Consider the following 27,376-nt stretch of genomic DNA (forward strand, 5'->3'; position numbering starts at 1 on the left):
TGGGACTCCCAGATGCAAAACAGAGGCCAAGGGTCAGCTGCCCTGGGAACCTGAGAAAGTCAACCTGCAGTAGTCAGCTTCACGCCCTGTCTTCCCTCAACACAGACCCGAGTAGGGGAAGGATAGGGAACGGATCCGAGGGCAATCAGTCCCAAGACTGGCACTAAGGCAGACATTCTGGGTGGGAAAGACTTGCTTTTTCATTAAAGCATAAAGGAGTTAACAGCAAAGAGATTTAGCTATCTTTACAGCATGGCTGGGGCTAGAGCCCACGTGAGAAAGGGATGTTGATGAGACTAGACATGGAAGCAAAGGCCAGACTGTGAAGGGCCTGGCATGCCACACTAAGGAGCTTGAAATTGGTTTTATAGGTGATCAAATAAAACCAAAATTGTGTCTTGAAAAGAAAATTCTGGCATTGTGGTAGACGGTGGCATGGAGGGCAGGAGAGGCTAGGTCAGAACCCATTTGCCAGAGGCTGATGTAATAAAGGCCTAACTTGGTGTAAGGGTCAGTGAGCGGCCCTATCATAACTACAAACTTAATAGAGACTCGCATTCTGGTGGTGTAGACTCCAAACCAATGAGGTTAGTGAGGAGTCCGTGTTGTCAGACAATACTTTGAAAATTCCTTTCCATTTCATGTTTTAAAATTTCTTTAGAAGTAAGGGGATAGAAGCATATGGGGTCTAGAAACACTGTCAGGATGCAGAAGATGGAGATGTTGGACTTCAAGATTAGAAGTCATTATGTCTTACTGAGTTATCTTTATAATGACAGGCTCTCTCGAGTTTTTGACCCCCAGGGAAAATGATCTAGTTCAGCCCCTTCTGAATAGAGTCCCTAGAAATGACAGTAGGACAAACTGAAATCTATTCATTACTTTATTCATTCTTTCTAGTAGCCACTACATTTTAGGATGGACCGAGTTTCAGCCAGGGAGGAAGATCATGGTCTCTTTATCCTGCTGTCACACCAAATGGGATAGGGCCTCCTGAAAGGCAGAAGGACAGGAATACAAATAAGAGCAGCTTTCATGTCAATAGCACATCTCCAAAGATAGTTCACTCTCCTATTTAGCCACCATTCTACTGACAGGAAAACAAAGGCTAAGAGTGGTGAAGATCAATCCAGAATCACAGAGCTGTGAAATGGCAAAGTCACAACTAGAACACAGGTCCCTGTCATTCAAATATTCCTACCAGATGTGTAATATTGCACTTCCCTTAAGAGTCTGGAACACACAGACCTTGTAGGAGCAGTCAGTCAGGGGGAAATGCACGTAGTCAAGTGAGACCGGGGGAGGCGGGCATGGAGCAGGAGGCACGGGCAATTGGACTCACTGAGCACTGCCCTTCGACCAGCTACCCGACAAGCTGTAGTTCCCAGCAGTTTCTTCACAGCCTCACTGGCCTCTGGGCCCAGCTCATTCACACACTTTCTCAGCCCTTCAACAAGATACTCAACAGAAATGCCCAGAGTTTTCAGAAGAAGCTTTAATGGATCCATGGAGAGAATGTTGTCCAAAGGTAAATGTAAGGCATTGTTCACAGGAAGCGGCACCCTGTTGACGAGGAAGGCAGTAACTGCAGAGCAAAAGGGAAACCAAATGAAACAGAACATCCGCTCCTGTCTGTGCCCCTCCGTGGCTCCATTCCAGCCACAGTCATCCTGGGCCTTTGCACCTGCTATCCCATCTCTCTAGAACTTTCTTTCCCCAGATAGCTACATGTCATTCTTCCCCACATGACTTGGTTTCTCCTCCAATGTTGTATTCTCAGAGAGGTATCTAAAGTGGCACTCCGGTCACCCTCTATCTTTATTTTTTCTTACCATGACCTAGAATATTATTTTTTGCCTCCATCCTCTCACTAGAATGAAGGCTCCACGAGAACAAGGAACTTATGTTTCACTCACTACTGTACTCCACACCGAGTGCACCTTACTGCACCTTGGCACGGAGTGAGCACTCAAGAGAGGTTATGATTGACTGCACAGGGATGGACTTTGCATGTGGCTGTCTCCACAGCCCACACATGTGAAACCAAAGCAGAGATGCCGTAAGGACTCTCCACTTGGGGACAGGAATGGACCCAAGCACAGCCCAGGAACTGTTCCCAACCAATTAACTCAATGCTACAAAAATAACTGAACACTGATTCTGTACCAGTTGGTGTAGCTACACAGAAGAGTTAGACAAGAATTCTCCATTAAGACAACTCACAGCCTGGTGGACAGTAAAGATCCATGTATGTCATTGTGCAGCACCTGCTGTGCTAATGTTATAGACTAAGTTCTATGGAACCGCAAAAGAAGGGATAGCTAATTCTAGTGTGGGAGAGTGTTGCAGGGATCTTCCCAGAAGCTAGTCATGTCTTGAGGCAGATGCCAGGATCACAAGGTAAAGAAGGGAATGGCATTTTAAAAAGAACAAAATTAACAAAGGCACTGAGATACTAAAATGGAAGTGCATACACAGTTTGGTGAGCCTTCTGTCCAGAATGTTGGAGTGCAGGATTCTGCTGCAGTGTGCTGAAGACAGATACAGGAAGTGAGGCTGCAAAATTTGGGTGAGGCCAGATTTTTCAAAGCCTTGAATGGCATACTAATGAGTTTCAGGTGTTTGTTTTGTTTTTATTTTCTAAAGGCAATGAGGAGTCATCAAAGCTTTTATATAACACAACTGCATTTTATATCTTCCATTTTAGAAAGGTAACTTTCACACAGAAGATGAATTGGTGCAATATGCTAAAGAATGGAAAAACAAAACAAAACAAAAAAGAATGGAAAAACAGGTATGACATCTTTTTATAAATGTGTGCAGATATGTAAACACACATGTGTATGATTATACATGCAAAAATACATATCTTCCTGCTAGTTAAGACACTGCCATAGTTCATTTTCCTTTGGAATCTTTTTCATTTCCCCACTCAGACCATAAAAATTGAGTCTGCTCACCTGTCTCACCTTCATTTTCTACCACCAATTGTCCCTCCAAAATTCTCTTGCAGAGGGATGGTATTCATTTCCCTCCACCCATCTTTCAGTAGCCACGTCTGCCAACAGATATTTGTCCCTGGACACTAAAGAACAACAAAATAGTTGAAAGTGATGAAGTTACAAATTTGTCAAATATTCTGTATGAACACAAGACAAAGTTGCCAATGTGGGTGTGGGCAGCACCTAGTTTCTCATAATTCACCTCCTTATATTAAACACTTTGATGAGTGTCCTTGTGTGTACTTTTAATTTCAGGGTAAAACTATGTAAAGCTGTCTCTGAATGAGCAGTGACCCAGATGCACCCAAATATCTTCCTGGTGGTTAAATGGCTCTCTCTAAAAAAGAATGGGTCAATCTCCATTGTCCTCCAAGAGGCTAGCTCCTATACCCCACCTAGAAATTGACAGGTTTGGCCCTCGGTTCTCACTCAGAGTGCTAGATGAACACCACTGCACTGGCTTCCACAGAAGCCTTACGTCCCTGGCCGCACCACAGGCACCCTGAAAACAATCCTTACGTCTGATTCATGTCCGAGTCTTCCAGTGCTTAGTCAGTGCCCAACAAGTTGCAGCCATTCAAGAAATGTCCATTGAGTGTGTGAACAGATAAATGTGTCTGTGTCTCAGAATAACCAGCTTAGTAAGCTGACTGATTAGAGGTGGTAGCAAGAATGATGCCATGTAATTTCAAAAGCATAAGAGAAAGAAGTTGCAGAGTCAGGTTTTGACTAGAGATTAAGGAAGATAAGGAAAACTAAGGTGACCCATGTTCAACAACTAATCTTTGTTGCCCATCAGTAGGATTTGACTAACTTCTTATGTAGGATGAACTAGGGGTATTGGGTTAGGGCTTGGGTTAGAGGGGTAGTCAGTGAGATATATCTGAAATCCCTTCCAACCTTACCATACTTTGGCTCTAAAACTCCCTCTACCAAATTCCACTGGGAGCCTAGGCTTACTCGTTGGGTTTCTATTATCAGTAAAGTAGAGAAATATATGTTCCAGGCTACCTACCAGAGTAACTGCATATGCCAATGGTCGCCAGGAGGAGCACAGTGACCAGCTTCATGACAAGTTATCGGTGATGTCTGCCTGGAGTTTAAAAATTGAACTCACCGAGCCAGGGGTTCTACTTGCGGCACCAAGTGGAATAACTGCTTTCACACCCACACATATTTATACACCCATCGAGGACCTGAATTTCAGTCACTACCACTTGACTTGCTGCAGGAAAGAAGACTATGAAGGTCAGGTTTCCTCACTAAACAAACTGGAGGATTTTCCACTTTCCCTCAGGTTCCCATGAGAAACAAAGCCCTGACCTGAAGCATTCTCAAGGAGCTCTTCTTGCACAAGCCCATGCACAGAGACCGCAGAGACGCCAGGCAGAGGCAGAGAGCTCTGAGGGTCCTTCCCTGAAAGAATATTGAAAAAGAAGGGAAGGTTTTACACTGGGATTAAAAGGAGTGAAAGTCCTGTCGAATTCCTCCAGCTCCCTAATTCTTTCAAGTTTGGAGAATCACACGGCCCAGTGAGCTGTCTATCCAGCTGTAGGAGCAGTCTGGAGGTCCTGTCGGCCCTGGTGTAATACAGACTCAGCTAAACGGCATCTAGTCGCATATTTCTCTGGAATTACCTCCGCCCATCCCAATCCCACTTACCCCTCTACCATGGCAAGATCCTTTATCTCTTCTAGTGCCTCAGGGTGTGCCTTCTCTGCACCCACATGTAGAACAATAGGCTCAGGATCTAAAATCAACATGCCTTTTTAAAAATCAGGGATTCAATGTTCACTCTTTGTGTAATCTTGGGTTAGACTTCTTTTTCAATAGTATCGATCTCCTCATCTAAAATGGGGACTTTTAAGATCAGGACAGTCCCAAAGATGTGACCCTAAGAAAAAAAATTTTTTTTTTTACAAGACCCTATCTATATAAACAAGTTGAGTCACCAAAATATTCACTTTAGGACCATCTGGCAGTGCAGTCCCTCATAGCTGTGTGAAAGAAATGCTGTGCTGGCCACAGAAACAAGCTGCTGGAAAGGTCACGGGAACCCAGGATGACCCTATTTGTAAGCCCAAGTCCTGCAGTTCCCTGCGGTACCTGGTGCCTCATGTGCAAGGAAGAGGGGAAAAAGAACCTCAAAGGAGAGAAAAGGGATTGAGATTCCCTGGCCAAATGGCACTGCTGGCCCTACCATCAAAGAGGGGCTCCAAACACTATGAGGAAGATGTAGCAAGGCACCCAGTCCCTGTAAGGTTCAAGACCGGGAGTTGGGGCCCAATTTGAGATTGCGGTATTGGGGATTTAATAAAACCATGTTGACAAAGGATGTAACTGAACCAAACCAAAGCTAACACTTAATAAGAGTCACTTGTTAGTCATTCCTATAAATTACTGGGTTGTCATGGCCGTTTCTTTACTTTTCAGGCACTTTGTAAACTGCACGAAGGAGATCATGTATTACTGCCACTCATACTCAGTCCTACCACTGCTACTGCTTTCTCTGCAAGAAAGCGCTTATGTTTTTCCTGCGTATTACCGTCTCGCCAGGGATGCTGATGTGCCAAAACGCTCCCAAACAAGGTTGTGTGGTAAAATGAGTCTGTGCCATCTGTTACTTTTATGTTATAATCTTTTTAGGGGACTCTAACCAGCACTGCCCTCATGTGCACTTGACATTTGCAAGCTGGCTTTCAAATCCTTTCCCTACACTTCTCCTATACAAGAAGTTGAGCTTGTCACACTGTAGCTTCTAGACCTCTTTGCCAACTATGCCTCATTAGGACCGGATAATGGGAGGTACCAGGAGAGATTGGAGGTGAGGGAAAGGGAAGAGCCCAGCCATTTCTTCCTCCATCTGCTTCAGGAGACACCTTGGGCAGTGACTTCATCTTCTCCATGGCTCCAGCTGCTTCTAAAAATGTCCTTTGTCTGTGGTCCCACCCAAGCCAGGCGGTTCTGCCACCGTTCCGGCTGCTGTTGGGTGGCTCCACCTGCTGGCTCAGCTTCTCACTCTGTCCCTCCAGGCCAAGATGCAGTAACAGCTTCCAGCATTTTGTAACTTCAGGGTTGACTCACCTCCACTGCTACCACCACCAGCTGCATTTCTAACACATTGTAAATTATCCGCCAAGTTAAATTCTTCCTGTTTGATCACCTGGTATGGTTTTGATTTCCTGGCTGGGTTCTGACTAATATTGCATCCTAAAATACTGTAGCCCTTTTGGTAAAAGCAGACCTTTCCCTTTGAAACTCTCCTAAGCACAGCCTAGACACATCCCAGAGAAATAGAGTTACACACACAAAGACATGCTTCTCCCTTCCAACCTCAGAAGTGTATGCTATTGTCTTGAGTGTGTCTGCTGGTCCCAGGGGTGAGTTCTTTCCCAGGAAGCCCCTCAGACCCCTTTGCTAATACATTTCTGATGGGCCTATCAAGTAGTCTGCCAGACATGTAGTCTTGACCAAACCTCATAGTTGACATGGATGGTTTACACTAAAGACAGGAACCTGCTCCCCACAAAACACACACACATACAGACATCAAGCACTACTGTCTTCACTCATATGTTCAACAAGCATTTATTGAGCATGTACTTTGTGCTAGGCACTGTGTCAGGGACTAGGACTGGAGGAGTAAACCAGACAAGGAAAGTCATGCCTTCATGGAGCTGACGGTGTAATGGGATAAAAAGACAATAAACAGGTAAACAAACAAGGACAAGAATTAGTGGTTAGTATTAAGAAAAGGCAAATAGGGTGTTATGCTAGAGAACAGGTGGATGGGGAGTCACGTCAGACTTAGAAAGAGACTTGGACATGGCTACTTCCAGGCTTCCTATGATCTGAGCCATTGAATTAATCATGTCTTTTTATTCTGTATGTTTTGAGGCTTTTGCACCGTGGGACCTTGCTGACTCTGGGGATACTGCCCCTGCCAGGGCTAGCTCATTCCTAGAGACAGCAAATAATGCACCTGGGAGTGCACCTTTCGTATGTAAACCCACCAGTCCAAAACCCACACTGCCAACCACCTCCTTTGTGGGGCTCTAACACTCTAGGTGACTAATCATCCAACGCCAGGTGCCAGACAACTAGGGACAGCCCCTCCACCCTGAGCCCACTGAAATTATTCTAACTAGCCTACCCTCAACCCGCTTACCCTGGCTCCCCGATTCCTTCCCATGGGAACTGCAAAAAAAGTTTTGCCCACTTCCTGCCACACCTCCTGACAAACCTGGTGCTTCCTGTGTGGCTTGCCCCCTTTTCTCAGGATCTGTGATTTTAACAAACTTTTTAATGACAGTCATCTCCAGATCTGCTAGCCCAAATGATAATAAAACTTACATTTTAAAGTAGCCAACTAGCCTGTTCTTATACTGGTACTTTTCCTCTTTGCAATGTAATTATTTGAACCAATGTCTTCTTTCCCAGGACTAATTTGTAAACATCTTGAGCGGGTCTGTCTTGTTCATGTTTGGATCCTACACACTTGCTAATATTACTAGGAACCACAAATCCATGCCAGGCGCTACATTTTGCTTATGATATCCATCTCATTCTCACAAAACCACTGATGATAAGAGCTTTTATACTATTTTATAAATGATAATCTGAAGCTGGAAGCAATGAATTAATTGCCAAGGTCTCCTAATGGGGCCAAGTTTAAGTCCTTTCTTTTCTGATTTGTATTTCTTTACCTTTAAACACTTAATTAATATTTATTTCCAGTAAGCACTTGTAAAATAATTTATGAAGAGAAATGAAAGAAAAAAGCAATTAATGTCAGTGTTTCTAAATTAATTCTGGATGTGCTTTTTGAATGGGTTGCTTGTGGAAATTACATTTATAATCAGGAGTGGAAATTCAATTAGCCATTCAATAACTATTTATTGCACACATTTGTGCATCTGGCTCTGTGGTGATTCTGGGGATTCAACAGCACCAAATCAGGCATGAGTCTTGCCTCATTTTAATTACATTAAAGAAAACTGTAGGAGCAAGTCAGTAAGTCCTTTTTTTTTTTTTTTCTTTAGGAGAAATGACAATTATAAAGAGGTCCCTTAAATGTAGATGCAAGACAATGATCAAGAAAAAGAAAAGAACAAGCCTGAGATTCCATGTAACACTCTGCTTTGTAGCTGAAAAGAGACAGTCATCAGAAACGTCAAACCAGAGCCTGGTCTCTTTTTTACTGGCTTCATTTTGGATGGTCAAAAGTGACCTAAACATAAGCCTATATAAAAGGGAGAAAATAGTCTTAAAATTTGTCTTTAAGAACACGAGCATATAACATATAATCAAATGTCAAATTTCAGTATATCAACATCATAAAGCTTGCATAAACATAAAAATATCTGTTCCTGGCTCCTTTCCATATGGATCACTTCCTATTCAGCGCAAGCAAATCAGTCCATTGTCATTAGAGGGTAACTTTTAACCCCTTTTCTGGCACTGCAGAGAAATCCAAAGGGAATGTGAGCACATGAGGATTTAACACAGAAAACGATGAAGACCCAATTGATGCAAAATCTAGGGAATATCAGAGGGAAGTAACTGATCCATCCATGCTTGATTTTTCAATGAAGAATTCAAGTCGTTCTTGAATTTAAAAATCTGGAGCAGAGACGATGGGAAATAAAACTAGAACCTGCCATGCTTCATTTTGGAAAACAACTTGAAACAATGAGATGGGCTAAAGAGAAAGACGTGTGGACTTTCATCTTTCTGTGCCCAGTACCATTCATTCAGAGTATCTGATCACAGCAGATGTCAAACAAGGGTTTCATTTACAGCCAAACAATCCATGAGTTGTGCCAGATGAGTTCAATGGAAAGGAGAGGCTATAAAAGACTGAACACTGTCTGAGTTTGATCTGGCAAGACTCGATCAGTAGTGACAAATAGGAGTTTTTGAGCAGGAGGAAACCTAGTCATAGGAGTCCTGATGGTTGACAAGTACTTTTAAATATTTTCCTGTCTTTTTTTCCTCATTGGTACTAAGTCTACCTTCTGAGGGTGCAAAGGAAAATATTCTCCCATTTTACTCAATAACCCTTCAGATATATCTGATATCCCCTCACATCATTCTTGCATGTTTTAATTATTTACTTATTTATTAAATGCATTCAGAAAAATTAATTACTACACACTCTATCAGGAGCTATGCTTGGCACTAGCAAGGCACAACAGGAGAAGAAAACGATACAGTCCTTAACCTCTCAAAGCTTACATTATCCTAAGTCTTCTTTATTCCAAATAAAACTTCTTATAGTAGTTTTTGTCAACTTATAGGAACTCAAGAGAAAAACTCCACAAACAATCCAGAGGAACTGAATGGACATTTTCCAAAGAAGATATACAAATGGCCAACAGATGTATGAAAAGGAACTCGATATTATTGATCATAAGGGAATGCAAATAAAAATCACAATGAGATATCACTTCATACCTGTTAGAAAGGCAATCACCAAAAAGACAAGGGATAACAAGTATAGGCAAGGATGTGGGGAAAAGGGAACCCTTGCACACCGTTGGTGGAAATGTAAATTTGCACAGTCACTATGGAAAAATGTATGGAGGTTCCTCAAAAAATTAAAGTAGAACTATCATATGATCCAGAAATCCCACTTCTGGGTATACATCTAAAGCAAATGAAATTGCTATCACAACAAGATATCTACATTCTCATGTTTACTGAAGCATTATTCACAATAGCCAAGACAGGGAAACAATCTAAATTGACTGAATGGATAAAGAAAATATGGTACACAGTGGAATATTACTCATAAAAGTTAAAATTTTGAAAGTAGTTTCAACATGACTCAGTGACTATGTCAGGGGACAAAGGAAACTGAGAGGAGACAAATTACATTGCTGCTAAATGACTAAACCAAGTCATAATCCAGGCCCTCTGCTTCCTTAGAACCTTTAGATGCATAGCATATAGCACATAGGAAAACCATCTGAAAGACCATAGGGCAATAAACCAGGCATGGGGCAGAGTGATGAAATAGGAATAAAAAGAAGAATGTGGATTTAAAAAAATTAACTAGGCATTTGGACTAATTAGACCAAGAGCCATGGAAAAGTAGGAACCAACGACGTTGATGCTCTCAAGAGAGAAGTTTGGAAAAGGAGGACTGATAGGAAAGATGATCAGATTTGTTTTATAAAGTATGTTCAAAATAATGTCAGGGTGTCAACAGAAATTCTCCATAGTAGAATAAAGCCAGGGAGAGTCTGGAGACACCTACCATGTATCTAAGGATGTGAGAAAGATTAAAAACACCATTTTAATTGGCAAGAATTAATTCATTAGTAAAATGTGAAAGGTTAGTTTAAGAATAGTAGGATCAGAATCCACTCCAATTATTTTCATTTTCTTCACACATTCTCTCCTTCTCTTGCTGTGGTCATGCCACACCCATCCTATATTTTCTTATTTGAAATGTGGTTAGTTATATATTGATCTTTTGTCCCAAAATATATACCCCTACCTTTAGCTATAGCTTTTTTTTCTTTGGTTTCATTAGATACCAGACATGGGGCAGGCATGGGGCAGAGTGACTTCCAGTAAACATTTACTGGAAGTGAACATTTGCTTCAGTGAACACGGGAATACAGATACCTTGTTGCGATAGCAATTTCATTTGCTTTAGATATATACTCAGAAGTGGGATTTCTGGATCATATGATAGTTCTACTTTAATTTTTGAGGAACCTCCATACATTTTTCCATAGTGACTGTGCAAATTTACGTTCCCACCAACGGTGTGCGAGGGTTCCCTTTTCCCCACATCCTTGCCTACACTTGTTATCCCTTGTCTTTTTGATGATTGCCTTTCTAACAGGTATGAAGTGATATCTCATTGTGATTTTTATTTGCATTCCCTGGTGATCAATAATATTAAGCTCCTTTTCATACATCTGTTCTTCCAGTAAACATTTACATTTCTCAGCTGAAATACTTTCTTCTCTCCAGTTTGAGCCTTTCGTTAATTATTGCCAGAGAAGGATCGGTGCCAGGATGGGAGAAGAACAAAGTTTCTGAAAAGTGAAACTCAGGGCTCTATCAACAAGGACACCTGGATGGGAGGTGTTCACACCTGTCCTGGGCCTGAAGGAGGTGGTCTCCAACACTAGTGGCTTGCTGTTTTTTTAAAAGTTAACATAAGAGCAGCTCAGAAGTTTCCTATAAATTAAATATATAATATAGGAATATTTTACCAATAAGAGGAAAGAGAAAGGGCCGGAAGTTTACCATGAGCTATGGCATGGCAGCACTAGTAGCGGTAACCATTCATCGAGCTTTCAGTGCCATGGTCTGAGCTATGAGCTTTACCTGCTTCGTCCTCTTTATTCCCCATGACAACTCCATGAAGCAGGTAGAGGTTTGTAGTCCCTAATTCATAATTCCAAACCCCACAGGATTATGAGAACCAGCAGTTGTTGTTTTACTTTGTAATTCATTTGACAGCAAATTCTGTCAAGAGATGATTTAAGGCTATATATTTATATATGATAATATTTCTGTATGTTTGATTAGAGAGTACATCATATGACTTTTCTAAAATTAAAAGAAATAACTCTGAATTCTAAAACTCATCTGGCATTGGAGTTTTGGAGAAAAGATTGTGAAAATTGAGGGTCAGAAAAGTTTAGCTCAAAGTCACACAGGCAGAACTGGCCTTTCAATCATCATGTAACATGCTAGAAATGTTAATCTCAACTGCTGCCATCACAATTTATCTTAGGGGAAGAACTGTCTTTGGGGAGGAAGCACCCTGAAGAGGATTTATTGAGAGTAGTTTCTTAAAGACCTAGGTGTCATTTGGTTGTGTTTTAAACAAAGAAACTGGTGTTTTGTTCTGGGGTGGAGAGGGTAGAAAAGACAAAGAAGGAGAAAGAGGAAACAAACATTTGTGGGTCTGGCTTCTGTTTGGGGAGAAATGACCAAGAAGGACTTCCAAGTGAGAGTGCTTTTAAGGGCTGCTGTGTTGTTTTGTTGTCCGGTGTCTAATGCAATACCTTCCATCATTCCTTTGCAAATTTATCAAAGTCTACTTACTATGCCCACAAATGCATAGAGTTATGCAGTTTTTTTCCATTTTATCAGGTACTGTAGATTAAACAGTGTGCTTAACTCTGGAGGGTTTTTTTTTTTTTTTTTTTTTTTTTGTCATAAATGCAGGAGTTTAGTAGAAGAGAAAATAAAATAAAAACCTAGGATTCCTGGTTTAATGTTCTATAATAGAAGCATGCATACAGGCAGAGTTTGCACCAATAAGGGAGCAACTCTTACTGCCTAGCAGAGTACAATTATCTTAGCTATATATCCCCAGGGCAGCTGGAATAGGAAAGAACATCTTCACATGATACTGAAAAGTGCTTCTTTAATAACTATTATTTGGATATATGTATACTACTAGGGTTCTCAACGCTAGAAGAAATAAAGAAATTTCTTTCTTGAGTTCCATAGTTGCTTTTGATCTTTCCTAGAAGTCCTGTATTCAAAAATACAATTGTTGCCTTAACCAATGTGGCTTAGTGGGTTGGCATCATCTTGCAAAGCTAAAGATTGCACGTTCAAACTGGGTTGCTTGGGGCACATGCCTGGGTTTGGGGTTCAGTCCCAGGTTGGGGTGTGTATGAGAGGCAACTGATCAATGTTTCTCTCTCACAACAATGTTTCTCTTCCTCTCTTTCTACCTCCAATCTCCTCTCTCTAAAATAAATAAAATCCTTTAAAAAATGATTATCTCAAGCGTTCGCTTCCTTTATTTTATTTTATTTTTCAAATACAAGTGAAAGGTTATTTAGAAAGTCACAAAGGTAGAAAAAGTGAGCCAGGTAGGCTACATGGGCTCAGGAAACTCACACAGAGGCAAAATAAGGACTCTTGAAGCTTCAGAGAAAGAAGGGCAAAGAAAACACTCCTAAGGGCAAGGAGAGGGTGAAGGAAAGGCGCAGGGAAGGGGAGAAGAGAGAAAGAGAATTGAGGGCAGAAGAGGGGGAAGGCATGGCACTCCCGACAGAGAGCCCATGTTATCTTCCTTTATTACCCCACAGTAAATACTTATCACTTGCCTTTTATGTTGAATACTGGAAGGCTATATAAAGGGTTTATGGCATTTTTTTCCCCCACTCTGGTAAATGATCAAAGGAACTAAGATTTTTGAGACTGAAGACAGTATTTTTATCCACACAAATCTATATTTAAAGTACATTATTTTCCATCTTGAATTCTTTATGACTCTCTGTCCACTTTCAGCAACAGCCTGTATTTCCAACTGTTTTTAGAGCAAAACTTCCTGAAATGGGTGTGTTTCCTTTGTGTCTATTTCTCACATGCTGTTCACTGTTTAACTTACTTTAAATGGAATTTACCTATTCCTTCTACCAACACCTAACACATAACAAGTGTCAATAAGCATTCGCTGGATAAAAACGGACGTCAGTTATAGAACTTCTACGTAGTGAGGCTGAGGCACTTCCCCAGCTGGTTCCTCCAGGTGACCCGGGACACCGAATGTCAACAAAAGGACAGAAGTGAGAAAAGACGCTTAGCAGCACCAATCAAGGAAAAAGAGATGTGGGCACGTTCTGTATCATAAAGTAAGTACAAGTATAACTTTGAGTTAGCAGCTAATTAGTGAGATTTTGGATGTCACCAATAGAGTTTTGTGCAGAGAATGAGAGAGGGGTAACAGTCCCGTGGGCCATTGCTGTGGTCAAATCGCCGCCATGTAGCATTCTAGCTAGGTCCCTTTACAAAGCACAAAGCCAAAAAGGAACTGTCCTGAGGGAGGAAAACTTGAAGCAATATTAAATGAGAAGCAGTTGATAGGCTATCTCACAGAAGAGAAGATTTAGAGTAGACTATAGTCATTATGAACAACTATTTGAAGGAGGATCATAGTGATAATAAAGCAGAATTATTATACTGAGGCCAAAGAGTAAGATAAAAAGATGAAAGTTCCAGAAGGGCAACTTCCAGCTCCATATAAGGAACTGCTTGATCCCAGCCACCACCTGCAGTATTTAAGCATTGGCTACTTGCCCACCAGTAGACAGATGAAAGTTAAACAACAGATGGGGAGTTGGGAACAGATGATTCTCGTCCTTCCCAATCCCGTGAGGAACATAGATATTTTAGGGAACAACTGCACACATTGGAAAGGTGTGTTGAGACGGCCAGCTGACATTCACTTTGCCTTAAAAAGTATCGTTAAAAATACGATTTGCATTCCCTAAGGTTAACTGTGAGACTTTTATCATGACGATGATGATGTTAAAACAACCGGATGAGCGGCACACTGTAGAGCATCCAAGTCCAGTCTCTCGCTGACAAGGACACAGCAAGTGCTCATCTCCACTCTTTACAACATTCCTTGACTATAAAAAAGCAAGCCCAAGAAAGAGAAGCATATTTCAATTCCAGTTAGATTTTAGTGGTATCAGTTAAAGACCTATTTCTTTTTTCTTTTGTTTCTTTTTTTAAAAAGATTGTATTTATGTATTTTTAGAGATAAGGGAAGGGAGGGAGGGAGAGAGGGAGGGAAACATTGACGTGTGGTTGCCTCTCACACGCCCCCCAACCAGGGACCTGGCCTGCAACACAGGCACATGCCCTGACTGGGAATGGAATTGACAGCTCTTTGGTTCATAGGCTGGCGCTCAGTCGACTGAGCCACATCAGCCAGGACTAAAGACCTATTTCAGTGAGAACAACATAATGGTGAGATAGGTTGGGGTGTTTTCCATAGCCACGGATGGGCCTCGCTGAAGTCAAGAACAGTAGCCAATGGCAAAGACAATACATCACAGAGGGGAAAGGCTGCCATCCTCTGTGCATAACAGTCAACAAGAGTGGTATCTGAGAGGCTGGTAGGTGTTACAGAGAAAAACACATTAGATAAAAATCCAGTGTAGCATTTAAGCAAGGACAGACAAAAGGGAATAGGATGCAGAAACTTACCCACAATCATATAACCATTGCATTATGATGGGGGGAAATGGTAACTTCAATAACTGAAAATGAGCTGACTATCCACAAATCAATGTTGAGAAAGAATTGAATCTTGTCACCTACTTGCATAATTTATAAAAATGAAGTACAACATATTATAGAATTTCCAGAATTATATAGAATATCTTCATAATCTTGGGGCAGGCAACATTTTCTTAAACAGGATACAAGTCTACTCTAAAACATGAACAATAAAGAAAATTGGACTTAATTAAAATTTCAAGAGATATCATTAAGAGGGTGAAAATGTAAGCCGCTCAGTAGAAGATACTTACAATACATACTTCTAAAGAAACTGAAGCTGGCAGAGTAAAGAGACCTTGCAAAACATTAGACTGGTTGCCAGTGGCAACATTAAATTAGGAACAAAGCCCTCCTGAAGTTTAAGCCAGTGTTCTAACCATGTCATTAAGTTTAAATGACTGTTTCAAAGTGAAAAGTAGTGGGACATAAAGAAGTGCATAGGAAGAATGAACAAGAGATATGAAGTAAAGTATATATTATACACACATAGGTACATATACAACACATATGTGTGAATATATACATGTATATATGTATACAGGTATATCTATGCATGTATATACTATAAATATGCATGTGTATATATCATAAATATATGTGTCAGTATTTTATTTCTGTGACCAGGAATATGAAAACTGAAATATCTGTGCTTCAGTTCCCTCCTTATAAAATGGGAATAACAATGCTGTAGGAATTACAAATAATGAAAATAAAGTACCACAGTGCCTGGCATAGGAGCTTTTGAAAATTCTCAGCAGTAGTGGTTATACTTATAGTTATATAATGATGTGATTAACATAATTATTATTTAGTGATACCTTTATGAGCTGGTATAAGAGAGAACATTTTTACTAACTGATTCAAGCACCACAAATATTTTAGCCAAGGTATAGAGGGTGGGTACAATCAAAACCACCAGAACCTGTTTGGAGAATAAGCAGTAGAAGGAAAAGGGATTATTAAGAAAAGTCATGAAGTTCCATAAATAATAAAACATAAGGTTGAATAGCTATGACACGGCTACGTCAAAGATGTCTTCAAATGTCAGACTAAATACATCAGGCTGCATATCTCTAGTTTCTGTCATTTTTCTTACTAGTCAAAACTTGGACACAGGGTGAAAAAATGAAGGGGAATAAGAGGCCTTTATTAGCTGGGCCCCCACTGCTTCCTTGATCTTACCGTCTGTGTTTCAATCACCCTAGATAGCTCTCCAACATGTCAAACAAGTTTCTGTCTCAGAGCCTTTGACCTTCTATTGTTTCTCTCTGCCTGGAGTGCTTGTTCCTGGATGTTCCATGGCTCAGATGTGCGCTTCCTTTGTCTTTCTGTTCAAACATCACCTGATCAGCAAGGCCTTCTGGGACCAATCTAATAATAACTGTCTTCCAGCACACTTATTGTCTCTATCCATTTTCTCCATGATATTTATCATAATCAGATATACTTTAAAATAATTTTTTTATTGCCTGTCTCCCCAACTAAAATTCAATGGAAGCTCCATGAGGGTGAAGACTGTCATTTGTATTCACTGATAGATCCCCAGAGATGAGTACAGTTCTTGACATACGTGAGTATCTAGGAAGGTCTGAGATTTTACCCTACTTGAAAGCTTCCCAATGAGCCTGCCATGGTTAAATGGATGCTGGCAGAAGGCACAAACTCCTAGGTCATAAACAAGGGACCTAATTATTCAATAGCAATAGTCAGAGTGTCAGCATTTGTTCCAGTTTCCCAAGCCCCATTTCCACAGGGTGATGTGAAGAGGGCCCAGTGGTACCTGAACGGAAAGTTCAGTGTTTTACGAGTAGGGTACCAAGCTTTTTAAAAACCCTAATCCTTTTAAAAGGCTACCTAAGCTTTGCCATAGAAGGAGATATTATCTTTTTTACACTAAATATAAACAAACTTCCCTTTATTCCAGAGGGAGACATGATTTCACTTTCCAAGGCCATTTGCTGCACAAACACTCTTGAGAAGATGGGCTGAAACACAGGTAGTCAGTGGCCCTACTCACAGGACACGCAATACATGAGAAAGAATAAAGAATGGTTTCCCAACGACACGTGGTAAACATAATATGTATTTTTTAATGGAAAGTCAACCCTTTGAGTTAGGTACCATTATTATTTCAGTTCTCAGATGAATAAATTGAGACATGGCAAAAGTAAACCACATCTCCAATATCATAGAGCTGGTAAGTGTCTCTGGCAAGCTCATACACGCCGCCAGGGACTGAGTCCTCCCAGTCTCGAGCCCCTCTCTCTGTCAGCTACTTTAGGCTTTGTGAATGGATGACAGAAAAAGAGAGAAAGGACAAAAAAAAAAAAAAAAAAAAAAAAAAAAAAAAGAAAGAAAAAGCTAAAGAAAAGCAAGAAAGAATGAAGAGCGTTTTAAAAATGTTTATACCTGTTTAGATATTCAGAACTACAGAGCACAAAGGACTTTTGAGTTCCCCTTACAGAAGACAAAGCCAGGGCTGAAGAAAGGAAAGGCCTGCCCCCAGACCACAGAGCAGACTAGGGAGAGAACCGACTCACTAACCACCAGAACTCTTTCCTGACAGAACGTTGGCCTTGCACATGCCGGGCCCATGACATTCCTTTCTTCTCTCTCACACAGATGGCATTACCCAAGCCTGGGGGCCAGGCTACACTTCCAAGTCAATCAATAACCAAGGAGGCCTGTGACGCAGGGCGGCAGGTGGCGTGTGAGTTGCCATATATAACCCTTCTGTCCAACTGTTCTGAAACGAAGTGGTAACTTCAGAGAGGTTTCCAGCTGAGCTCTGGACACAAAAATTGAGCCATGAAGGTAATGACCATCTTTCTCCTCAGTGCCTTGGCCCTGCTGAGTTTATCTGGTAGGTGTCTTTGCATATTTTCCTGGTTTGAATAAAACCTTTTCACCTATTGCTTTACCAGGCACATTACCTTCTAGATTTAAGAGTCTCACCTTGAACAGAACTTTTGGTCCCAATGAGGTGAAATAAGATCAATGGATAAAAATTATAGAAAGAGGAATTTTAATGTAAAATAAGGAAAACAATTTTTAAACCTTGCTTACAAAAGGAAACTTAAATGTAATCACAAAAATTAGTTTTGCGTCAGAAGACCTGGTTACCTGGTTGCTGCTAGGTGTAATTATTTTCACAGCTAACTATATAAACTTTACTGCTAAACTGAGATAAATATTCTTTCTATAACACTAATAGTAAGATCAAAGGTCTAAGTAACCTTTGTGGGACTGTCAGTGAGCATTCAGAAGATATTTGCTCAGTGCCTGATACATTTCAAGCAGTAAACACATCATTTCTATTTTCAAGGAAATGGGTTGACTTTTCTGAAACATCAAATTGAGATACTTTGGTCATGATCAAATTTTTGCTTGATTTTTTGAGGTTTCGGCTGGCAGGGAGTGAGGGGACATCAATGACATGTCCTTGAGAGAAAATAGAAAGAAGAAGGAGTGGGGAGTGGAAGAGGCCAGCAGAGAGGCCACAGTCTTAAACAGAAATAGAGAATTCTGAATAGAATAGATCTAGCTTCTCCCATTCAGGACCCAACTTCACATGACTGATTTATGTTTTCTAGGTAATGCTGGGGCTGAAGTCCTGGGAAAAGAGGTAAGGACAATTTTGTAACCTCTCATTTCTCAGGCTAGAGCTGTTTGCTCTGGCCAAAGCACAGTCCAGTGGTCACTTTTCAGTTTTGCCTGAATGCAGATGAGAAGTACGAATGCGAGCAAGGCTTAACCTATTACATACAGATAGTAACAGGAGTTCCCCACAGGGGCTCATAATGAAGGACAAGTTCACTGATGCACAGGCAATTTCTATGCAGTCACATAATGCTTGCTGTGAAGGGGTTTTTATATATACCAGGGCTATTTGGAAGGACAAGGGTGTGGGATTGAAACCTTCTTAACTTCACTCTAAACAGCCCCTCCTCCCTCGATTTCTCCATGTTGGCATAAAGTTCTCCAAATCCCCAAAGTAGAGCTCCAGTTAGTAATGAACAGAGGAATATAACAAACTAAGCTATTCCTCCAGAAAAAAATATTCTATATCCAAATGTCTAAAAATATTCTATATCTATATGTTCTTATTGACAGAGAGGAAATAGGCTGTGCAGACTCTAAGGGTGGAAGGCACCTAGTGTCTCCAAGTGACTAAGAGAAGATGCATGTGAATGGACTACAGTGAGCAAGGAAGAACATGTCCCAGGCTGTGGCTGACTTGGGGGGAGCCAGCACCTGCATTAATGATAAACTTCATAAAACTGTTATGAGATAGATGATATCATTCTTGTTTTGCAAATAAAGCGACTGAGGTTTAGGGACACCAAGAGATTTATCGATGTCAGACAACTTGTTAATAGCATAGGCCTTATTTAAAACCAGGCTGCTTTCTGACTCAAAATCTTTAACTTTTTCTCTTGGAACACTCCGTATCATTCCCCCAGTCACAATCATGCTTCCATCTTTAAGCTGAGCAACTCCAGGATGGTAAGAAAACCATTTTAGAGATTGTGCTGTAAACTCAAGGAATGGAAAATGATTCTGTTTAATTCCATTTTTAGGCAAAATGTAACAGTAATGTGAATGGATGTACCAAGATCTATAACCCTGTCTGTGGGACTGATGGATACACTTATCCTAATGAGTGCCAGTTATGTATGGACAATAAGTGAGTAGAAGCTTAAATTACTTTCAAAATATATTTTAAGCTACTTGTCCTCAAATTGTCATATATCTTATCACTTGAAGCCCCAAATCAATATACAATACCGTCCATTTTACCACGAGAGAAACAAAACATCTTGTTTTTCCAAAAATAATTCTCAATCTTTTTTTCTCCTTATATATATCTGGTATGATTATATATGGAGGAGTGTGTGTGTGTGTACATATGTGTGTTGACAGAAAATATTTTAAGTGTCAAGCTTGTGCAAGGCACTTAATATTCACAAAGAGTCTATGAGGTAAATAATACCAAGCCCTTTCTACAGATGAAGAAACTGAAACTCAGTTACTCTATATAACTTACTCAAGATCACCTGGCAGTAAGTGGCAGATCTGGGACCTAAACCTTGCTCTTTCCACTATGCTTTAAAGTCTAAGTATCTGCGAGATTCAGAATAAAGCCCAGCATGCTCCGTCTCTCAATTTGCTTACACTCAACGCTAACACAGTGTGGCCAATGGAAGTATGAAGCACAGTGGTCTGAGAGCGGAAAATTCAAAACAACGAATTATACCTGCTAGGATTTGGAAGTCTGAAGGCTTTATACTGTAAAGGAGGAGAGAGATAAGAAGGAAAAAAAAGAGAGAGGCAGGAATTAATAATATGGTGCAGCATAAAACTAGTTAAGGACAATCAAATAGAGAAGAGAAAGTGTTTAAACAGTTCTCTCATGAATTAAAAATAAAATTCTCTGTATGAGAAAAACCCACACTTTTATAGCAGAACAGTAGATAGTCTGGATTTTTTTTAAAAAAGCTCATACACCCAAAATACCCTTAAATTTAAAATACCATTTTGGGTGATTGTCATGATTGTGTTTACTAAAACCTCAAATATGCAAATATGAATTATATAGATTAGGCGACCAAAACATATTTTTGTAGCGCTTTCATTTACCGACATGAGAGCCAGCCTCAATGAAGCTCATTTCTGCAGCGGGTATGGGTGGTGGGCGGGGGAAGCCAGCTCCGACACTCAGAGAAAGAGATTTGCCACAGATTTTCTATCTTACTCAGCTACTGAACACTTAGCACGTGCCAGCCATGGTGCTGGTCTCCTCTGCTCTTCTAGTGCTTGTGACTAAGAGGAAATAGGTCACGAGCACAAAGAAAGTAGTTTCTTGCAACTCATGACAAATACCACCAAATGAGCTGTGAGCAAACTGCTCCAGGAGTGAAGAAAAGATACAGATTTCTTCTTACTGAAAGGGTCAAGGAAGGATTTATGAAAAGGATGTTACTGAAACAGGGTTCTGAATTTTGGTAGCATCAGAAAAGTATTCCAGGTTAAATAACAGTGTAAAATGACCAAAACAAAAGGGATTCTACAAGTGGCCCAGAAAACTCAGGTATTCTGAAACTGATTTGGTATTAAGACTTTGATTTAGGCTCCCATGACTACATACATTTCCATCTATTACACTGTATAAATTCCACATAACATGAACTGAACCTCTTCTTGGTCTGCTTTGAATCCTTTCACAAAATTCTCAATGTTTAACAAAGATGGTAGAAATAGGTCCTCAGGGAGAACAAATTGAATATTCTAAAGTTTGAGACTGAAAACATTAGGTCATTAGTTGTTGGCTTTGTGGTGAGTTTATTTCCACATTGAAGACTTGTAAAAGAAAGTTGAAACCACCTGTTAATTTTCTCATGACCTGTGTTATTGACATTAAGGTCAAACATAATATTTCCATCTTAGGGGAGGAGAAAGCAATAGAACAGCCTTGAGACTTGACAAATTTCCAAGAACCAAGACCAAAAGGCTCAATATTTAGAGAGAAACATATTGAGAAAGCATGAGCACAGAGTTGGGACACCACCCTATTCCCTTGGCCTTTAAAACCTACCAGTCCTGCTTGCTCTCTCGTGTCTTTAAAAAATATATGTAAATATGGGAGGAACATCTGATTGCCAGAAAATGTAACTTCTCTTCCTGAATTTGTCAGGTAAGAGAACAGGTCTATAGAGAAAATGTGGCTTTCTCAAATACAACATATTTTTTAATGTACCATATTACCTTCCTCTCTCTATTGTCCATTAAAAGCACCAGAAAAATGTATTGCATACTTAAACAATTTAACCCCTAGGTGTTGGGTTTTGTGATGGGTAAACAACCAGGGGCTTTTATCTCCTTGGTTATTATGTTCTTAGCAGATATATTCAGTAAGGGCTTTTTTCTATTTCTCCTATGCCTTCTTTGGGACTGCATAGTGGCAAGTTCTGTTCAGTGCTCTCCAGCAGAACTTTCTACAATGACGGAAATGCTCTGTATCTGTGCTATTCAAGATGGAAGCCATTAGCCACGCTACTGGCACTTAAAATGTGCTTAATACAACCGAGAAACTGAATTTCAATATCAGTTAGCTTTAACTGATTAAATTTAAGTAGCTCTATGTGGATTGTGCCTACTATACTGAAAAGCTAGAAAAAATAAGTAAACGAGTGCTCTGTTTAGATGTTTGTGTTTGTATATGCTAACTCAGAAATGAGTATTATGAGTGGTTAATAATTATGAAACAAGAAAGCATCAAAAACTCTTAAAAAATCAGCAAGGTCCAGATAAATCTATGCATAAAGATATATAGAAGTCAGCTGTCCTCAAGTAATAGAAAAATGGAAGAAATTTTATAAGTTAGTATATTCAAGGAAAGGCTGGATAGAAAATGAGAGTCTAGAAACAATCTCACAAGGAACAATTAAGGGATTTTGAACTATTTAGCTCAGAGAAGAGGAAACTGGTTTGGGAAAGGTGGTGTGAGGGGGGTTGGTTATCCTCTCTCTCTCTCTCTGAAGTCAATTAACTAAAAAAAATCCTCTATTTTAAATAAAGTTGAAGTTTTTTCATTGTTTTTCTCCCACAGTCACATTTCTTGTTAAAGTTTAAGCTAAAAAATTTTTTTCAATCTCTTCCACAGGGGGCGTGACATACCTGTCCTCATTAAAAAATACGGGCCTTGCTGAGAACCAAGGTTCTGAGATCCTGTAAAGTCACCATTATGCCTGGCTGGCATGATTGTTGAATAAAATGCATCTAAATACTTCCTGGGGTTCCCTTGTGCTTTATTCTCAAAGGCATGTTTGATTACAGTGGGGACAGAGGTCTGCGTTCATAAAGTCCAGCAATCCTGGTATTTCAGAGAGGATTTCCTTCATGGTGTTTTCTTCCTTCCCCATCTACCTCACACCCTGAGGACTCTGTCTCAGGAAATGCGACTGCAGGTGTTAAGAGACAGGACACAGCTGATCATCAAAACATTTAGGATTAGACTAGCATTTTTAGCAACAGTTAGGAAACTAGTCCAGAAACATGTTACCCATCACCTTTTATTACTGAAATATTTCCTTTAGGCTTCCTTAAGATTTAATCGAGCATCTATTGTGCCTGGCACTGGTCTAGGTACACAGGTACACATAGGTAAGATTGCAAAGAGCTGTCTGTCTGGTAGAAGACAAGTTAGTCTTAAGATTTTTCCTCTATCTCAGAGTGTAGATTTCAGGTGAGACAAATTTTTTTTTTCAAGGAGGCTCTGAATCATTCAGGAAACAAAAAAAGCTACATTTCTCAACTAAGCCATGGAGCAGCCTCTGCATTCAGCCTTAATTCTTCCTCAGCAGAGATCATTCCCAACAGTGGCTGAGCTGAGTAGCAGTGATACAGAGCTCTCCGTTTCCCCTGATACCTGAGGTTTGGATGGAGGCCTTCATAGAGCTTGACTTAGAGATGAAGGTCATAGGGCCTGACGGGTTTATGCTGAGATAACCAGAGGAGAAATAAAAACCTGATTCTAAATTAATTTGAGGAATGGTCTCTACCCCCAATCCATCACCAAGGGATGATCCGGCAAGGAAGGGACCATAGACCAGCTGAATTGACTGTGAGGACGCTGTGTAGCTCACTTTGCTTCACATATGAGCCACAATAGTCCTGTAAGGCTATCTTTATCTTGTGAGTACACTTAGAAAGTTAAGTATTGAGTAATATTATCAGCAAATAAGATGGAAGAGTTATGTTTTTAAGCCAGGCTGACTCCAAATCTAATGCTTCTTCATCTAAAGGACAATCATTATTCCTTGTCTATTTCTTCTGTAGAAACTTAAGGTAAGATCCTTGGATGAAAAGTTCTATGTGTTTACATTCGGAGACTACAAATAAGGTAGAAATAAGGAATTACCTCCAAAAGAAGACAGTATTGATAATTACTGAAAAAGAAAAGGAAAAGCAACTGAAATTCCTGAGCTCATGTAGAGAACTGGCCTAGAATGGAGAAATGGATAGAGTTCTAAAAGAGCCTGAGATGCACCAGGCTCCTTGATACATAGGGGGAATAGATCACCCATCGAACCAGAAATAGCCCGTCAAAATCTGTCCCAGGCCTGCCAAGGGCTGACACTGAAGTTTAGGCTTATTTCTTGGGATATTCCGAATATATAATACATGTCTTGATGTCTACATCTGACCACTAGGGGATGCTGTGGTCTGCCAAGTGACTCAGCTGAACAATCTCCTAACAGCTCACCAGATAATATGCTAACAGATGTTACGGATGCAAGATGGCTCCCAGTATCTTTCACTTGACACTAGAGGACACTTGAAGGGCACCCCTAATATTTCAAAACTTTGCCATGGTAAGCAGAATCGAGTCACTGAATGCTGGAAATACTCATGTCTAATTGGACCGTTTCACAGGTCTGGAGAGATAAGGTTTGGAGATTATAGGCAGAAGCAATACATAAACCCAGATTGCCTGCCTCTAATGGTTTTGTGCTCTGTCTGTCTGTCTGTCTCTCTGTCTCTCTCTCTCTCTCTCTCTCTCTCTCTCTCTTTCCCCCTTCTCTCTCTCTCTCCTGTTAAACTGAGGCAACTCACATTTCTGCCTGGCCATGTTTCTGGGACCCCCCAACCTCACTTCACTGTTGACAAGCCAAGTTCTCAGGACACAAAAGAGGACAAACAAGAAGTAAATAACTGTCCCTGGGAGAGAAAGGTCTGAAAGCAAAGTCACAATTCAAAGATCCAATTCTTCCTTTATTTATTTGTTTGTTTTTTTGCCTGTCCATCTAAATTTGGAAAGGAAAGAACAGGGTGAAATTTTACCTTCCTGTCTCAACCAGGCACCACAACTAGAGGCAGAGATGTGCTGTGCTGCCTTTGGTAAGAATTCTTATTTCCACATCTGCCAGTTCCCCCAGGACCCTGACTACAGGCTCTGGAGCATGTGGGGGGGTCCTAACGGGTCTCATCCAAGTCACTACAAAGTGTAGAGATGGAAAAATAATTTTCCATGTTCCCTTTATGTTGACAGCTTGGTTGCAAGGTGCCTTTTTCTCTCGGCTACCTCATAAGTGGATAAACTTACCTAGGTTGAAAGTTCTCCACCATGGCCCCTGTAATTCAAGATTATCTTTGATAAAGGTAGCCTGCTTGTTCAGCCTTCAAACAAAATTTCATTCACCCAAGGCCTCACACTGGACCCAGTCCAGCTTAAGTTGGACCCAGTCTGCCCCTGGATCCAGTCTGGTTTCTAAGTTGGACCCAGTGCAACTACAGCCAGTTTTCGGGCCCAATCTGAAATGCTCAAATATATTCTGGGAGCTTAAAAGGCAAAGGCTGTGAAGCCAGAATACAAGAGGGATTTGGAAGCTCTAGAGGCAGTGAGAAAGCAGCGAGCTCAATGGGCTCACTGGGCACCTACATCTGGCTTCCTGTTCTTTCTGGGGGCCTTTGGTTCTCTCTTCTATCACCAAACCTGTTAAATGATGAACTTGAGGCACATTAAAAATTTTCAGTTTATTTAAGCAAAAAATTGATTTGAATAGTGAGGCAACCAGTCTAGCAGATAGAAAGGAGCTATGAGGGGCTGTACAAAATGAAAGACTTGTTTTTTCCAGAGAGGAGTGGGGATAAGGAAGTTACACTAGACTTAGTTATTTATTGCAAGGTGCCTATCCTTTAGGGGACAGTGGAGGTCTATCAGGCAGGTTACCTAACAAGTGCTGATCAGGCAATTCCTGATAAGACTGACATGAGATTCCAATTCTGAGAGAGCCAAAACTGAAATTAAGTCTTGGTTTGGCAACGTGAGGCTTAGCATAGTGACTCCATTTTGGGCCTGTTGTCTTGTTTTTCATAGACCCATCAGAAAGCATATAAATGACTGTTTTTATGTCTGGTAGTTACATTTTTAAAAGAGATTTTTGCAAACTGGAAATTGTTTAGAGGAGAGAGACTAACAGAATGAAACTTTGTCCTATGATACGTGGTTAAAAGAAGTAGGAAAATTTGAGCTGATATAAGAAAAACTTCAAAATCTGGTGGGTCTTTTCAAATTTTTGAGAGAGAATGTTAACACCATAAAAACAAATTTTTTTCTTTTTGTAAAGCTGTACAACAGGCTTGAAGACTGTATCTAACATTTGGAGGCACTCAGTTAATCTTCTTTTTGTTCCATACGTGAATGGCGAAGAGAAATGAGCATGTTCTGGTTGGCCCCAAAGGGTAGAATTTAGACTAATTGGGTAGGGAGTAAAGGGGGACCAATTTGGGCTGAATAGAAAAGCACACACTATAACAATTAAGATCAAAGCTCTGATTTAAGAGTGCCTGGGCTGGAATGTGGCTTTCCCACCACCTACCACGCGTCCTGGGAGATGTGAGAGAATTTTTCAAAGTCTCAGTTTCCTGACATCTGGTAGGAAGCTAATAACAATTCCCTCATACAATCAGCACAATGCCCGCCATACCAGTAATTACTCAAGAAGTATTAGCTATTATTATTATTATTGTTACTGTTAGCATTCATCTTGTTAACCTTTGAGCTTACTAGCAGGTCTCCTGGTACGTAAACATTTCCCTGATAGGAGGAGTGTTGCTTCTTCAGATAACAATTCATTGCATTACCAAATTGTCAGGGATTTTATGAAAGAGATTCCTCAACTGGGTAGAAGATGAGACTAAAATCTCTCTGCTTTTAACTGTAAAAATCTTCCAGAATTACAAACCACATTCCCAAAGTAGCAACTCAGGAGCAGTGGGCAAGTTTTGTGGCCTGAGAAAGGTTTTGTGGCCCCGGTAGGGCATAGAGTAGTAAGTCCAGTTCCCACTGTCAGGTCCCCATCCCCAGGTAAAGGGAAGGAGTGCAACCCTCATAAATGCAGCAGCGCACAACTGCTGCTAAACTCCCAGAGGGCATGGTCACAGGGGCAAGAGAGTTCTGTACAGTCTCCTTACTGGTTTCAGAATATTTGAAATATGAAGCTATCAGAAGGGAATAATGTGCCAAAAATGTTTTGTCCCATTGAAAATGTAAACTTGTTTAAAATTAAATATTTTTTTAATTAACTATACTGAGCCTCCTGAGAAATAGGAACACAAAATATTAGTATTTTTCTATTAAACCTTTATTTCCATTTCTCTGGCCCAATATATCCCCTATAAACCTTAGCTTACTCCAACAAAGTAAAAATAAAATATATTTGCATAATAAAGGAGGCAATTACACTAAAAGGTACAAAGCTCTTACCATTCAAAGCCTCAGCACTGCCAACAATTTCCTTTGTATTTCTTTT

At 40.4% G+C, this 27,376-nt stretch overlaps 2 protein-coding genes across 2 annotated transcripts; one reads left to right on the forward strand and one right to left on the reverse strand.

Annotated features, from left to right (window-relative positions):
- Nucleotides 1-1,265: 1,265 nt before the first annotated feature.
- SCGB3A2 (secretoglobin family 3A member 2) lies at nucleotides 1,266-4,072 on the reverse strand. Its single transcript, XM_090290239.1, has 2 exons — nucleotides 4,018-4,072; nucleotides 1,266-1,585 (listed from the first exon to the last, which is right to left on the reverse strand). The coding sequence occupies exons 1-2, from the start codon at nucleotides 4,070-4,072 to the stop codon at nucleotides 1,266-1,268; spliced, it is 375 nt and encodes a 124-aa protein (XP_090146365.1).
- A 13,712-nt stretch (nucleotides 4,073-17,784) lies between these two features.
- Nucleotides 17,785-22,851, forward strand: SPINK1 (serine peptidase inhibitor Kazal type 1). Its single transcript, XM_090289269.1, has 4 exons — nucleotides 17,785-17,925; nucleotides 18,656-18,687; nucleotides 19,643-19,749; nucleotides 22,726-22,851. The coding sequence occupies exons 1-4, from the start codon at nucleotides 17,871-17,873 to the stop codon at nucleotides 22,769-22,771; spliced, it is 240 nt and encodes a 79-aa protein (XP_090145395.1). The 5' UTR covers nucleotides 17,785-17,870; the 3' UTR covers nucleotides 22,772-22,851.
- Nucleotides 22,852-27,376: the final 4,525 nt, after the last annotated feature.

This window comes from Furipterus horrens, unplaced genomic scaffold, assembly GCF_987537825.1.
Source record: "Furipterus horrens unplaced genomic scaffold, mFurHor1.1.pri manual_scaffold_10, whole genome shotgun sequence".
In the NCBI taxonomy this organism is placed as follows: Eukaryota; Metazoa; Chordata; class Mammalia; order Chiroptera; family Furipteridae; genus Furipterus; species Furipterus horrens.